Source organism: Gorilla gorilla, chromosome 6 (genome assembly GCF_029281585.2).
Source record: "Gorilla gorilla gorilla isolate KB3781 chromosome 6, NHGRI_mGorGor1-v2.1_pri, whole genome shotgun sequence".
Lineage (NCBI taxonomy): Eukaryota > Metazoa > Chordata > Mammalia > Primates > Hominidae > Gorilla > Gorilla gorilla.
Genome location: NC_073230.2, coordinates 73,350,706 through 73,365,394, shown reverse-complemented (window position 1 = coordinate 73,365,394; position 14,689 = coordinate 73,350,706). Strand labels below are relative to the sequence as shown.

The 14,689-nt window shown below is 45.2% G+C and overlaps 1 protein-coding gene across 1 annotated transcript; it reads right to left on the bottom strand.

The window, feature by feature from the left end:
• Positions 1–7,966: 7,966 nt before the first annotated feature.
• On the bottom strand, positions 7,967–9,539 carry LOC109027585 (GA-binding protein alpha chain-like). Its single transcript, XM_055346930.2, has one exon. It carries the CDS (start codon positions 9,478–9,480, stop codon positions 8,119–8,121), a length of 1,362 nt encoding a protein of 453 aa, XP_055202905.1. The 5' UTR covers positions 9,481–9,539; the 3' UTR covers positions 7,967–8,118.
• Positions 9,540–14,689: the final 5,150 nt, after the last annotated feature.

The window sequence follows — 14,689 nt, the reverse complement described above, 5'->3', positions numbered from 1 at the left end:
TGTAGTAAGGGTAGAATCTCTTAAGACCCTCTGAAATGCAGTTACATAACAGGGTCCCAGGACACTGGAGCAAACCAGGCAGCTGAGCAGATACTACCAGGAATGGCAGAGCAGAGGAGGGTCGGAGCCATAAATCTCAGCAGAATACACCAAACCGCAAAGAGCTCCTGGCTCTGTGAACAGCAGCTGTGGCTACATCTGGACCAATCTTCTAAGACAGCTGCTGGGGACAGCTGAGATCACGTGTTTTGGCAGCAACACACCCAACAGCAGTGCCTCTTGAACACAGACCACAAAATACTCTCCATTTATCTTTAAGGTGATGGATGATGGATGCCCTCACGTTACAACATCCCCACCAACACTTGCGGACAAGCGTATTTAGAAACTTCCACCTAAAGAGGGAACACTCAGGAGTGGAATGAGAATATTGGGGGATGGGGGAGAAACGCAGGTACTTGACCCCACAGACTCTATTGAAAACAAGAGAAGAACCGCTGCGCTGTGGCTCTTCCTCATCTCACCACATCCATAGACACCACATGGTTCTTGTTCCTTTATTGACAAAGGTGCAGATGAGCCCATGTGCAATTAATCCTGAAGGAGTAAATTCTTCACAAAGTACAATAACAGTGTCTAATATCCATGACCAGGGTTTTTAGGGTTTTTTTTAATGGTAATCCACATTCAGGAATCACAGATGAAGCCTGTTGGAATGTGCGATATGAACAAGGTCTTATTTTCAAGTAGATGAACACCTTGGTTTTTACGGATTAGACATAAAAAGCATAAAAGCTGGCGCCATTCCAGAATCAAAGGGACTGTCCCTGAGGACATATGGAAATTAGGGACATCAATTATTAGGAAGCTACACGAAACTAGAAGTGATCCCAGAAATTCCCATTGTCTAGACAGAAAAAGTCAACAGATCAGCCCGAGAGAGTAAAGGTACCTCCGGGAGTGCCGGGGGGTGATGAGCTTTCCATTCAAAGCAAAGATGTGAAGGCTGAGGAGTTACAAAGACTCCCCAAGTGGTCCACACCTTGAAAGTCGCTCCCACAAAGCTGGAGCACCACCTGTTCCTGAGGATCAGGTTGCCATCTGTGTTTGAGACACTGGCCAGTCAGACATCTGTTGAGATGAGGCCAATGATATCACGTGTAAAATGCCTAAACCATCCTAATCTTTAGGTAGCTATTTGGGGGACTTTCTACCAAATGGGTTGGTGAAAAATGGCGCACCAGAGACACACGCCTGGGAATTGAAATTTTCTCCTCTGCTTTTAGCATCTCCTGGGTAAGCCAATAATGGCCCTCCCTGCCCCCTCAATATCCACATCCGCGAAAAAGTCGCTGGTGAGGGTGACATTTTCACGAAGCCACAGCCCATGTCACCCCGTGCAAAGCTCTGAACTTGTGCACTGGCGGGCCAGGCGGCGGATTTCTCCCCACAGCGGGGGAACTGCGCTCTGGCTGGAGAGAAAAGAGGGCAGCGGCACAATGGACAGCTCCTGGACCTCAGGCCAGTTCCCACAGCAGCTTAGGAAAGCAGGTGGCTCCCTGGGCTGCAGGAGGCGCGATGCCCAGGAAAGACCCTGGGTGCAGGTGGGAGAGGGAACCCAGCTGAGCAGCGGGAAGTGGGGTGAGGACTACACCCGTCCAAGTTTGACAAGGGCGAGGTGTACATCGCGGCGTCACGCCCTCCTCACCGCCCAGCCCGGACCTGCCCCTCCTGTCCCTCTCCGGACTCACTTTCCTTGGCAAGGAAGTGCACGCGATCAGTAGCCAGCATCGTTGTGGAAGCGGCGAGGTCCACATTGCCGTGTCCAACCCTCCTGGGCTGCCCGCCTCCTCGCATGTCGCCTGCTGGGATTCCAGTCCAGCCGCCTTGCCACCAACGGGCGGGGAACCGTTAAGAGCTACTGTTTCCAGCCTGCCTAGCCAGGCTCTCACCGGCCCGCTCCTCCCACGAGAACTGCGCCCCGTCCCCGAGCCCGGGTCATGCTGGGATTGTAGTCCCGAAGTGCCTGAAACAACGGGCGGGAGCAGTGAAGAGACTACAACTCCCAGCATGCACAGCGAGGTCAACACAGCCCGGCTTTCCTCTTCAGTACTGTGCGCCGCCCCATGTTTATGCTGGCTGTGATTGTAATCCGGTCGCCTTGCAATTAAAAAACTGGAAGCTAATCAAAGACGACAACTCCCAGTATGCCAGGTGTAGCTCCCACCCACTAATCCACACCTCCCCGCGTCCAGAGCAGTACTGCCATGTCAAGGGGAGCCTGGCTGTTCCCAAACCTCTCCTACCTGCCAGGCGACAGTGGGACCAGGGCGGTTGGTCCTACCTTGTAATTATGTCACTACCTCTTCCTAAGATGCTGGCTTCATGCTTCGTCAGTGCCTGAAGTTTGATTTCTCACGGAGCGGCAGGGGACGGGGGGCTGCTCACAAACCTGTCAGGGTTGCCATAGTAACGCTACTCTTCCTGTAGCTGGACTCGCCCCACCCTTTCTCGCACGCTTCTTCCCTTGGCCCGGCCTCTCCCCTCAGCACCGCCCCTTCTCGCCCCGCCTCTTTTCTCGGCACCGCCCCTCATCCTCGCTCCGCCCCTGACACGCCCCTTCGGACAAGCAGCAGTGTAGTCCCTGCGTAGGAATGGGGTTAATGGCCAGATGTCTGACACTTCTCGGACTTTTTGTGATCCCACGCGGGAAGCTCCCTCCTGAGTGTCTGAAATTGTCAGTTCACTGCCAGAAATGGATATAAGCGATCCCTGATAACTTGGCACTTGCCTTTTCAAAGCCGCCGTTTCCTCCATCCTCTGGGTTGTCACAAATCCTCCTTTGCACCGCGAGTGCCCCTTGGACCCCGAGCTGGCTGCAAGGCCCACACCTGGGTCAGGCCTCGCACAGGGACGCTCCTGCCACTCTAATAAAGAGTAGAAAACGTCACACTGAAAGGCCTGACCCTGCTGCATCCAGTCAGGAAACAACCACAGGGAAGGGAACCCCTAAGCCACTTTGGGAGCCACATCCACCACTTCTCTGCCCCTGACCCAGGCTGGTTCCTAGCCCTTAGGGTCCTACTGCGGACCTCCCGGCCATAATTAACGCAGGTGCCGGACCAGAGAGCCCCTTGGTCCCTCCCAACACATGAGGGAACTTTGTGTGGTGAGGTCAGGTACAGTGTCTACGTTTCTGCTGTGAATAGGGCTTTCTTGGAAACAATTTTAATTTCCCTTTTTAAATATCCCTTTGGAACCACGTCTAATAATTTGCTGGTGGAACTTAACAGTGATAATTCTTTGAATCCATTTTTCTTTTCTTTTTCTGACACGCAGTCTCGCTTTGTAGCCCAGGCTGGAATGCAGTGACTCGATCTGGGCTCACTGCAACCTCCACTTCCCGGGTTCAAGCGATTCTTCTGCCTCAGCCTCCCGAGTAGATGAAATTACAGACAACCGCCATCACGCCCGGCTAATTTTTGCACTTTTTAGTAGAGATTGGGTTTCACCACGTGGGCCAGGCTGGTCTCGAACTCCTGAACTCAAGTGATCTGCCCGCCTTGGCCACCCAAAGTGCTGGGATTACAGGCGTGAGCCACTGCGCCCGGCCTGAATCCATTTTAACATTTAGTTTTTCAGATTAACTCGAAGTACCCCACAACTACACGCTAATGAAACTAGAGGAGGCACAGCCTCAGCTCCGTGCAGGACGGACGCACAAGAGCAGAATCTCCATGGGACGCCTTTCTGGAGCATCAGTATTACTGCAGGATTTGGAAGCAACAAGTTCAAATAATTTTCAACGTTAACACACTGGAAATTTAAGAGAAGTCTGGAAAGTCATCTACCTTTAAAAACTGTCAGTCATCTGTGCCTAAGTCAGACTTTCTCCAAGAAAAAAAAAAAAGAAACTCTAAGGAGAACCTATTTTTTATTCTTCTAAGTAGTTAAAATTAGAAATCTCAGCAAGTCAATAGGAAGCTCTCCTCTGCCAGTCTCCTAAATCACAATATGGCCTTGGTAGGGTTTTATTTGTATTTTTTGGAGTGGTTTGTTGACATGTTGGGTATAAAACTTGGGCGGGGGGTGTTGACCAATTTTTGGAAGTTTTCAGCCATTAGTTGGTGATTAACTTTGTACCTCATTTAATTTTTCTGTTCCCTGTCCAACTTGGACTCAATCACTCTACAGGTCTCTAAGACTTAATTTTCTTAAAGCTTTTTCACTCTTTTATTCAGAATGGACAACTTCTATTGCTCTGTGTTCTGTTTCTAATCTTTGAATAAGCTCAAAAGTATTTTTCAAATTTCCTTATCTTCCTATTGTTTCGTAATTTCCATGTCTTTGCTGAGGTTCCACATCTCTTCGTTGTTAGAATATTTTCCTTTACCCCCATGAACAGATTTATAATAGCTGCCTTTAAACATCCTGAATTACAACATCTTAAATATCTTAGGATCACTTCTACTGCCTGCTTTTAAAATTGCATATGGATTCTATTTTTGTGTTTCTTCACACGTATCATGAATTTTAAAGTTGTGTACTAAAACTATAAAGAATCATTATAGAGACTCTCATTTCTGTTGTGTACCTTTAACAGCGGTGTTATTTTTTTACAAAAGGTGTTAATTGGGCTGGATTCAAACCTCAATACCTGTCTCCCCTACAGTGGGCACAGCTGAAATCCTCATTCAGTTCTTACTCACACATAGGTCATATCTGTATTATGCAGCTGTGTTTCTATAACAATATATAATATATTATGCAGGTGTCATCATTATAATCTGTGTTAATTCAACAAGCTAATCCGGTATTACTGAAAGCCAGGACCTCAGTTTTTGTTTTTTCTTTTACTGTATAATAGTTTTATTTTTCTCATTTTACTATTTTTACATTTTATGCACAAATATTTTTTATCTGCGTAAAAATATAAAATAACTGTTTTATGTAAAATTACAAAAAAAATTAAAACCACAAAGAAATACATAATTGTTATTATGACAGTATAAGTGTCATTGTCGTTATTTAAAGAGTAAAAATGTATGCAAAAGTCCTCCTCCCATTTACAAAAGATTGAGAATTTTGTTTTTCCTGGCAGCAAGTGAAATATTGAAGTATCAATATTTTTACACCCTTTAGATCTGAAGACATTAAGTTAGTCACAGATTTGTTTTGCAATTATGAATTTTAAAACATTTTTGTGCTATTTCAAGGATACACTGGTTCTTTCTTAAAGGCAGTAGTATAAAATGAATATGGAAAACAGCAGACCTCACAAAAATATTTGGTGGTACAATTCTTTTTGTATCATACTTGAGTATCACCATTAATCATGGGAGAAAACAACTAAACAATTTTTCCTAATTAAATGACATAGACTGATACAAAAATAAATGTGATCAGTCAGTTTACCTGAAGATCAACCACACATAGCAATTCTGCCTAATTTGTTTTTCTGATGCCAACACAAATATTTAGACTTTAGGCTAGCGAGATATGTATGAAAGTTGGCTCAATAAAAACTTCACATGGAAAACAAATTTTAAAACAAAAATGAACATTTCTTTTACTTAAATTCTTGTACTTCTAAGGTACAAATGATGACCAATAATTTTATCTTTCTTCCTTTGAATATACTGTAAATTCTATGAAAAATTCATTTATAAAAACAAAGAATGAATAGAATAAATTTTATTTTCTTTCACAATGTTATATTTTAATAGAAGAAAAAAACTACCTGGCTTTCTGATAACTGTAACCTAAGTAAAACAAATATTTTACATATAATTTGAGGCAAAGTAATGAGTTTCTTGAATCAACTGGAGAAATTACTCATATTACTTTACCTATGTCATGCATAAATGATGGCAAGAAGAAAAAAAAAGCATCTGATCATGTAGGAGAACTGTCTCTGTTCAAATTATGAGAAATAAAATGAAAATTGCTAAAGGGAGAAAATGAATAAAATATGATTTTTAAAAAAACCATATGGGAATTGCATAGATGAGAAAAAAATTTTCATTCTAGGAATCTAAAAGTGATGTTTCTAGCTTTAAAAACATACACACACATATATAATTGAGACATGTCTATCATCTTGGCTAAAATTTTAATATATGTCTCCCCAAAAGCATTTTAAATATGAAAGACAAGATTCTTAAGCTCTTGATGATGTACCAGAAGGGTATACTTTATTATTTTTTTAAAACTACAAGCAACTTGTCAACTCCCTAGGCCGTAAGAGGATGGTGCAAAACCTTTCTTGCTGTCTATTTGTTACCTGATGCTAGAGCTTCTGTTTATTATTTCATATTGTTATTTTACTCAGATATTCTTACAACCACAGTGCCCAAATTGTACTAATAATATGTCCATATATTCTCTTTCAAAAAAGTAAAAATGGAAATACAAATCTTACTCTGCTCAGATATCAACTGCAGAAAGAGCTTAATATAATAATATAAATGAATTGAGGACATGTTGTAGTAAAATTATGCGTTAAGATTACCAGAGAAAGAGATCAAAGATCCCTCCTCTCTCTCTTCTCTTCCTTGTCCTTAAGATCCCTGCCTCTTAGGATTCATTCCAAACCACTACCAGAATTCCTAACAATGCCATCTTGCCTGTATTATCATGCCTTTTTCTCCTAGTTAAGTCAAAAGCATTAACTGAGCTCTTAAGAAGCTTTTTAAGGGGACAGATTTAAAGAAAACAGTGAAGGAGAAGGTGCATAAATATTTGAGAATCAACTTTCTCAAATCTGTAAGAGGATTAATAGCTATCTGCCAGTCTCATGTAATAATTCGTGCTTAACACCTTAAAACAAACAACAAAGAGAGAAAAGAAAGAAAAAGACATTTCTAGCCATTTTTGTTTAGTGTTCGCTTATGTAAGGAATGTCATATATGCAGGAATTACTTAATTTGAATCTTAAAATGAGTTGTTTAATAATTTTTCTTCTGTATATCTTCATGCCTTCATATATGTTTATAAAATGATCAACTGAATATGTATATAGATATATGAATACACATATATAATATGGAAAAGGAAAAAAAAATAAGTGGAAAAGTATTGTCTTAAAGAGAAGACTGCCTATAACAGAGGTCGAATTTTCCTTTTAAAACTATTTGCAAGTAATTTACTAATGCCTTGAAAGGTAAAGTACTGCTGACTGATTTAAAGTCTTCATTTCATCAGAAACAAAGGAATATAAGCTGCTTTGCATAATAAACTGGCACTACAGGGTAATTTTTTTAAAAAAGGAAGCCATAACAAACAAAACCAAACCTTTATTTTTGGGTTGAAGTATACCTTTTCAGTTTTTTAAATCTCTGACAGGAAAAACAGAGATCATTTAATAATTTTTGTAACAGCTTGTTCATTAGAATTAAATGCCTCTCTCAAAATAATTTAAATTCTTGGTCTGACATGAATAATCTATACAGAAAATCCTTAAAATTGGCTTGAGTTAATAAGCCAGATTTAAACCTGGATCTCCTCCTTCAGCACTGCTCTTTTGCCAGTCAACTTCTTACTGTCCTTTGCTTGCAAATATATAAATAACCTGATACTCTTAGTTTAGTAATTTATTATTATAAATTTATTCGGTATGAACATTTTAGCTCTGCTTGATTAGATGAAACAGGCACACATGCTTTAGCTGAGAAATTCCATTTTCTGGTTCTATGTAAAGCAACATCTAAAGCAGCAGAGAGGGGAAACAGTTATATTTTCAAAAATAGTTAAGCCAGACTGTTTCCTAGAGATACTTCATTTATTTTTCATTTTCAGATACTACTGGCTATTTTTGGTAGGGCTACACATTAATACTGAGCAGTTTAGCTTTCCTGACTGTTAACAAACTATTCCACAATGAACCTGCCTTCACACTGCAGACATTGTGGAGATCCTTTAACACACACATATTCTAAAATATATGCTCAAAGTAAAAAGATCCAAATTCACAAGAGTATGAAATATTTATAAAAAAATCATGCATCAGACTGTACAGCCTAGAAATAAAAGAAGATTCAAATTCAGTAATAAAGGTAAGAGCTATACTTGCTCTAAACATTTTAAGAAAGACTTTGGAGTCCCAGAATGTCCTGGGGCTCAATTATCCTTTTCCGTTTGCAGAGAAGCAGTAGCCAGAGCTACTGCTGTGACTGGCTGGGCAATTCCATGGAGCTGCATCTTTGCAAGTTTCTTCTGTTCACATTCTGTGACCAAACGGTTCAACTCTGCTGCACTGTATCCAGTAAGAGTCTTCAAGTCACAGACAAACTTGTACACAAATCTCTTGCCTTGAACTTTACAAATCATGTCCCCATCATAATAATATCTTAATGCACGACTGAGTTTCTCATAGTTCATCGTAGGCTTATTTTTATGCTGTCCCCATTTTTGTGCAACCAGTTCAGGCTGATTTAGCTTAAATTCACCTTCATCACCAACCCAAGAAATACAGTCTCGAGCGTCCTTATCAGTAAGAAGTTCTAGCAAAAACTGCCATAGTTGGATTTGGCCATTGTTTCCTGTTCTGTTCCCAGATGAGCTTCTATCTTCTGAAATCCTCGGCACTCTTTGTACTTTGGCTGCCTTCGCACTACTATTTATAACTTTAATGGTAGTAGGTGTAGCAGATTGCACTGATGCTGGAATAATTTGCACAGGTTGATCAATTGTAACTATTTCATTCATCTGCTGTTCTTGACTTGCCAATACATATTTTCGGAGAAGTTCCAGATGACTCCAGAGAATTTCTCCCCGAGGAACCCGCTGAAAAAAATCTTCTTGGTTGAGACTACATAATTCTCTCCCCGAAATGTTGAGTGTGGTGAGGTCTATATCGGTCATGCTGAATTCCTTCATTACCCAAACCACCCAATGCAGGACTTGGTCTGTGGACCACTGTATGGGATCATAGGGTATCCCAAGGCGTTCTTGTTCTTTCCTATAGCCTTCCAGTGCAGCAGCCCATCTTGTTACTTGTTCTGAAGTTTCATCTGAAATGGTTGTGATGTGTTTTGTGCCATCAAGAGTTATCACTTGAGCTTCTTCAACAAGATGTGCTTCTGATTCAGCATGGTGGGAATGTGGATCAATAACAATCTCAACAGTGTCCGCAGGTTTAACAATTTCAAGGATGTTTAATTGTGGTTCAATTCCTTGGTAAGAAATTACCTGTCCACTAAGCTGTACAGTTCCATCTGTTTTTACTCCTTGGTCAAATAAACTTCGTTCTGGATCCAGCTGGATATCTCGCAGACAAATTTCATGAGCATCCAAAGAACACTGTAGTCTTGGTTCTAGCAGTTTCTTTAAATTGCCTGTTGGTTCATTGATGTCTATGGCCTGGCTTACACATTCAGCTGTCGCGTAGGTTTGTTCTACAATGCTTTCTTCTGTGCACTCTGCTTTCTCTGTTCCATCAATCTCAATTTCTATCAGCGCCTCTGCTTCTCTTTTAGTCATGGCTGGAGTATTTCAAAGGCTCAGTCCCACTCCAGAATCGGCCCTGTCGCCCCCGCCCGCACTCCAGAGCCGGCTGAGAACCGCTGCGGCGCGGGATCCACGTGCAGCGTCTCTCCGGGTAAGACCTGCAGCTCCCGCAACTAGAAGTGTGAGGCCCCAGGGCCCTTCCCGCGTAATCGGCGCTGAGAAGCCCCAACCCCCCTCCAGCCTCCAGGACCTCAGTTTTGTCTGCTTATTGGATTTTTTTATAAATCAAATTATATAGTATGTATACTTTTTTTTTTTTTTTGAGACAGAGTCTCGCTCTGTCGCCCAGGCTGGAGTGTAGTGGTGCGATCTCGACTTTTACATCTATTTTCTTTTGTACAACATTATGGAGTCTTGCTCCGTTGCTCAGGCTGGAGTGCAGTGGTGCAGTTTTGGTTCACTGCAACCTCCACGTCCCGAGTTCAAGCAATTCTCCTGCCTCAGCCTCCCAAGTAGCTGGGATTAGAGGCATGCATCACCATGCCTGGCTAATTTTTGTACTTTTAGTAGATATGGGGCTTCACCATGTTGGCCAGGCTGATCTCTAACTCCTGACCTCAGGTGATCTGCCCACCTCCGCCTCCCAAAGTGCTGGCATTACAGGCGTGAGCCACTGTGCCCGGCCAACATTCTTTTTTTTTCATTTTAACAATTTTTAAGTGTGCCGGTCAAAGGAATTAAGTACATTCACACTGTTTTACCAGCATCCTCCACATTTATAGGGAGTGTTTTTGCAAAACTCAAACTCTGTACCCATTAAACCCCGCACCTACCTTCCTGTAGCCCTGGGAACCAGTCTTCTACTTTGTATTTCTCTAAGTACCTTGTATGAGTGGAATTATACAGTATAGTGAAGAAATCATGAAGTATAATACACACTATATAACATGTTTATTCATTTGAACACAATCACTAACAGAGATCATTAGTACATGGTGATTATAGAGGAAGATAGATTTTAAAAAAAAGCATTGGATGAACACATTAAATTTATGACAATGATGCCCAAATACTACAGCAGTGAGTCCCCTGCCCCAGTCACAGGGCTGGTCACGGTGGAGCTGGGAGCCCTGTGCAGCTAGCTGTCTGACTCACAGAGCCCATGCTCAGCCCTAACTTCACTGAGCCCTGAGGCACTCTGCCCCTGCCACCCAGGCACTCAGTGGACCTGAGATTCTTCATGGCCTCGTCTTCTTGGCCTTGAGAGTGTGGCTGGCCTACTGGGATGCGGCTCAGCAGCAGGACAGGTTGTAGCTGTAGGACAGAGCAGCAGCTGTGAGGATCCAGGAGCCACACCTCAGGCCTCCCTCCCAGTGCCTGCCCAGGGCTCCTATTCAACAGGGCCTGCTGCTGACCAGGGAGCCGTGGCCACAGGCTGTCTGAAACTGACCACAAGACAGCCTCCACCCCCTCTCCTGTCAATCCACTAAGCTCTCACTTCTCAATCAGACTGTGCCACTCCATGGACTTGAAACAAACCCCATATTCCTCCTGAGTCTGAAGGTAATTCCCTCTTGTCACTGAAGCAGCTGCATTTTTGCAGCGCGGGAGGGTGTGGGGATGTGGGCAAGTCATGGGCCAGGGTCCTTTCTGAGGGTCTTTGGCTGGCTGTCTTCCAGGGAAATGTGATCAACACCCAGAATGGAAAAAGAGGAGCAGCTGGGGCCTTCGCTTTGGGGAGGGTGGGGATGTGGAAGTCAGAGACCCCCACCCACTTACCCTGGGTAGAGCACTCCCTGGCTCCATCCTCTGCATCCTGGATTTATTGGGAGGGTTTGATACACAGAGCAGGAGACCCATCCTAATTGGAGGATGTGGGTAGGGGACAGGAATCATGGACAAATTCCTAGGGGGGCTGTTTATCTGTTTATATCCAACTCTGAGAAAAGGGTGGGACTGCATGGGATTGGAGAAGAGGGGGCCCATTAAGAGAAAAGCCCTAGAGATTGGCCTCAGTTTACTCCCTCCCCAAGGGTCCTTCAGCATCTTCCACCCAGGCACTGTCAGCCTCCTGTCCTTCCCTCTGGCTCCAGGAGATCAAAGTCCTCCAAAAATGCAGCTGCTTCAGTGGCAAGAGGGAATTACCTCCTCCCAAGCCTCAGGATCCCGGTACCCGACTTGCCTGCCCCAGGCTCACTCCCATTCACACAGTCCTTCATGGCAGTGTCCAGCTTCACCAGGTCAGTGAGGAACCTGCCCAGAGGGGGCACATCCCCCTGGGCCATTGGGGTGGTCGTGGTGGTGAGCTCCTATTGCCAGGTGCCCACCCAAGACCTGCCCCCTGAAATCTCACCAACCACTTCTGCCTGGACACCCCCTCCCCAGGTCTCCCACTTGGAACAGCCCAGTACCCTCAGCTGCCTCCCTCAGCCCTCCTCCTCCTCTCCCCATCTCCCCAGCTGGCCTCCAAGGCCACTAGATACCCCCAGTTACTTCTATGATGGGATTTTAACAAGTCATAAGGTCATGGGGTCCCCTGTCCCATTGTTCCCCAAATCTACACTGAGCCAGCTCGCCCAGGCAGTTTCTCTGGTCTCTCTAATGGATGCATTTCAGGCCCTGTGGCCACAGGAGGGCAGGGCTGGGGGAGGAAGATGCCCTGTTCTCTTAATGTGGAGGCCTCCAGCTGAGGGGGAAGAAGCCTGTCCTCCGACTCCTTGGAGCCCCTCCCACCACAAATCCACTCACCTGCTGCTCCCACAGCCTCATCTGGGCTGTCTGGGGATTCATCTCCAGCATGGCCAATTTGGAGGTCCCCACCTGCCAGGGTCAGCCCCCCTGACCTCAGATCCTGGATAACCGGCCTGAGTCAGCTGTTGCAAGGCTCCCACCACCTCCAGTGAGCCCTGGTTCTAGATTCACTCCCAGCTCCAAAACTCACTGCCTGTGTCACCTTGGGCAGGCAGCCGGGCCTCCCTGACACTGTTTTCTCAAAAGGGAAGTGTGATGGGAACCACACCATCCTCACAGGGCCTCCTGAGGACTCGGTTTCATGTGGCTCTCAGCATTGCTCTCACCATCATCCTTTGTGGGAAAAGCCAGGCACAAGCACCCTCAAATTCCCTTCCTCCCCAAACCCCATCATGACCCTGTCGGGCCTGCACAACTGGCTCATCATTTGTTAATTTGCCAGATGAGGAAACAGAGACCCAAAGAGGGCAGCGACGTGCCCAGGGCCTCACAGGAGAGGCTGGCTCCTCCCAAACCTGGAGGCCCTGTCCCAGCTGCCTTCACCCCACACCCCAGGACCACCACTGACCAGGGTCCCATCCTCTGGAGTCTATGGGGTGTCCACATTCCCATCCAGGCTCAGCTATGGTGGGAGGGGGACAAGGTGTATTTGGAGGCCTGGTTGAGCAGCACCTGCTTGTCCCAGCCCCACTGGAATCTCTGCTCCACACACCAGGCTTTATGCCAGACCAAAGGCATCACTTACCCCATGATCCACCAAGGAAGCTCCCTGCACAGGACCCTCTCTTCCTCCACTCAGGGAGTGGTCACCCAAGATGCCATCTCTGACTGACAGGGCAGGGTCTTCCTAAGGTACTGGGTGGTGACATGCCACTTCCTCATTTCCAGAGAAGATTCTGAGATCTGGTCAGGAAGGATCCACAGTGAATGCAAGAGTCTCCAGATACTTATAAACCATCTGGAGCTTTTGGTGGTGCTCACTGGGCACTGGGGTGAGAATCATGTGACTGACTGATTAGCAGTGTCTGCAAATGACAGAGTGGGGAGCCACAGCAAACACATATATGTTCACCCCCCGTTTACCCATTGAGACCCACCTGGCCTGTGAGATTCCTCTGCTGTCCCCATCCTTGGTGCAGACAGGATGACTCTCCCTGCAGAGGTGCAGAAAGAAGCAGTAGCAGAGGTCTGGCTTCCTGGGGAATTGCTGGGCTAGTCTGGGGAAGGAAGGAAGCCCCACCTACCACACCCACCCCACAGCCTGGAGGTGGCTCCATGCCAGCAGGATGGACAAGCATGGGAACCAGAGCCCTGCTCCTTCTGCAGCTCATCCTACCTGCCCAACAGCCCAGCTGCCATCACCACATCCCATTACCGGAGTCTCCTGCCCCCAAACCCCCACCTGCCCATGGGCAAACACACATCTTTCCATTAATACAGGCTAGACAGGGCTGGAGTTTTCAAGTAAACCTTCAGTGAGAAAGTTGCACACACCACACACACACACATGTGTGCACACCCCTACACCTGGCCCAGTACCCTTTCCAGCCTAATCTTTTTCTCTACCCCCCAAAACACTTGTCTCCCATCTCCCGTCTCTACTGTTACTTGATGTGCAAATCCTGCTCAGTGTACTGTCTTTTCTGAAAAGATTTTTAAATTTTCTGGAACTTTTTCTGTGGAGAGGGAAAAGAAGGAAAGATTTGAGAAATAATAAGGTGAAAGAAGAAATTATTTGAGAATAATAAGCAGATGTGTACATTCAGTTCCCTTTTGAGAACCAAAAGGAAGAAACTGCCTGGATGAGAATTTCTACGCTGGTCCTCTAAACCCTAAGGGCTCCATGGGTCTGGGGAAGGAGCTCTGTGGAGGCTAAAGCAGCTTCATCTTGGATGCAAATCCACCATGTTGACTTTGAATTAACCCCAGTTCTGGGAATGCCCTTAAGATTTCTACTTGATCTACTGTTTCTTGTGTAAGAGCACATACTTACTACAAATCTTCTCCTTAGGTCAAAGCTACCTAGATGTCATCACACAAACTACGGGCTATGATGTCCACCTCATTCTCTTTCTGGAAGGCTGACCTTAACTGTCCTGCACATTCCTTACACAGCATATTTGCCCTTTTCCTATACTAATAAGCCCTAAATCTTGGGGGTAACAGTCTGGGGAACTACCTGTCTTGCTACCACTCAAGACCATACTTCTGTCCACAAATTCCCCCCAATAAATTACCTTTTACTGACAAACTGGATTTGTCTGTCTCATTCTTTGGTTTCTTGACTCCTTCTGTGTTGGGCATCCCTTTGCAGATACAGCCCTTTCATAAAACAAGGTATATTAGTCCATTCTCACACTGCTATAAAGAAATACCTGGGTGCCGGGCGTGGTGGCTCACACCTGTAATCCCAGCACTTTGGGAGGCCGAGGTGGGTGGATCACCTAAGGTCAGGAGTTCAAGACCAGCCTGACCAATATGGCGAAACCCT

Excerpts from the sequence above, each read along its gene's own strand:
- LOC109027585 (XM_055346930.2), bottom strand. The coding sequence starts at position 9,480 with ATGACTAAAAGAGAAGCAGAGGCGCTGATAGAAATTGAGATTGATGGA.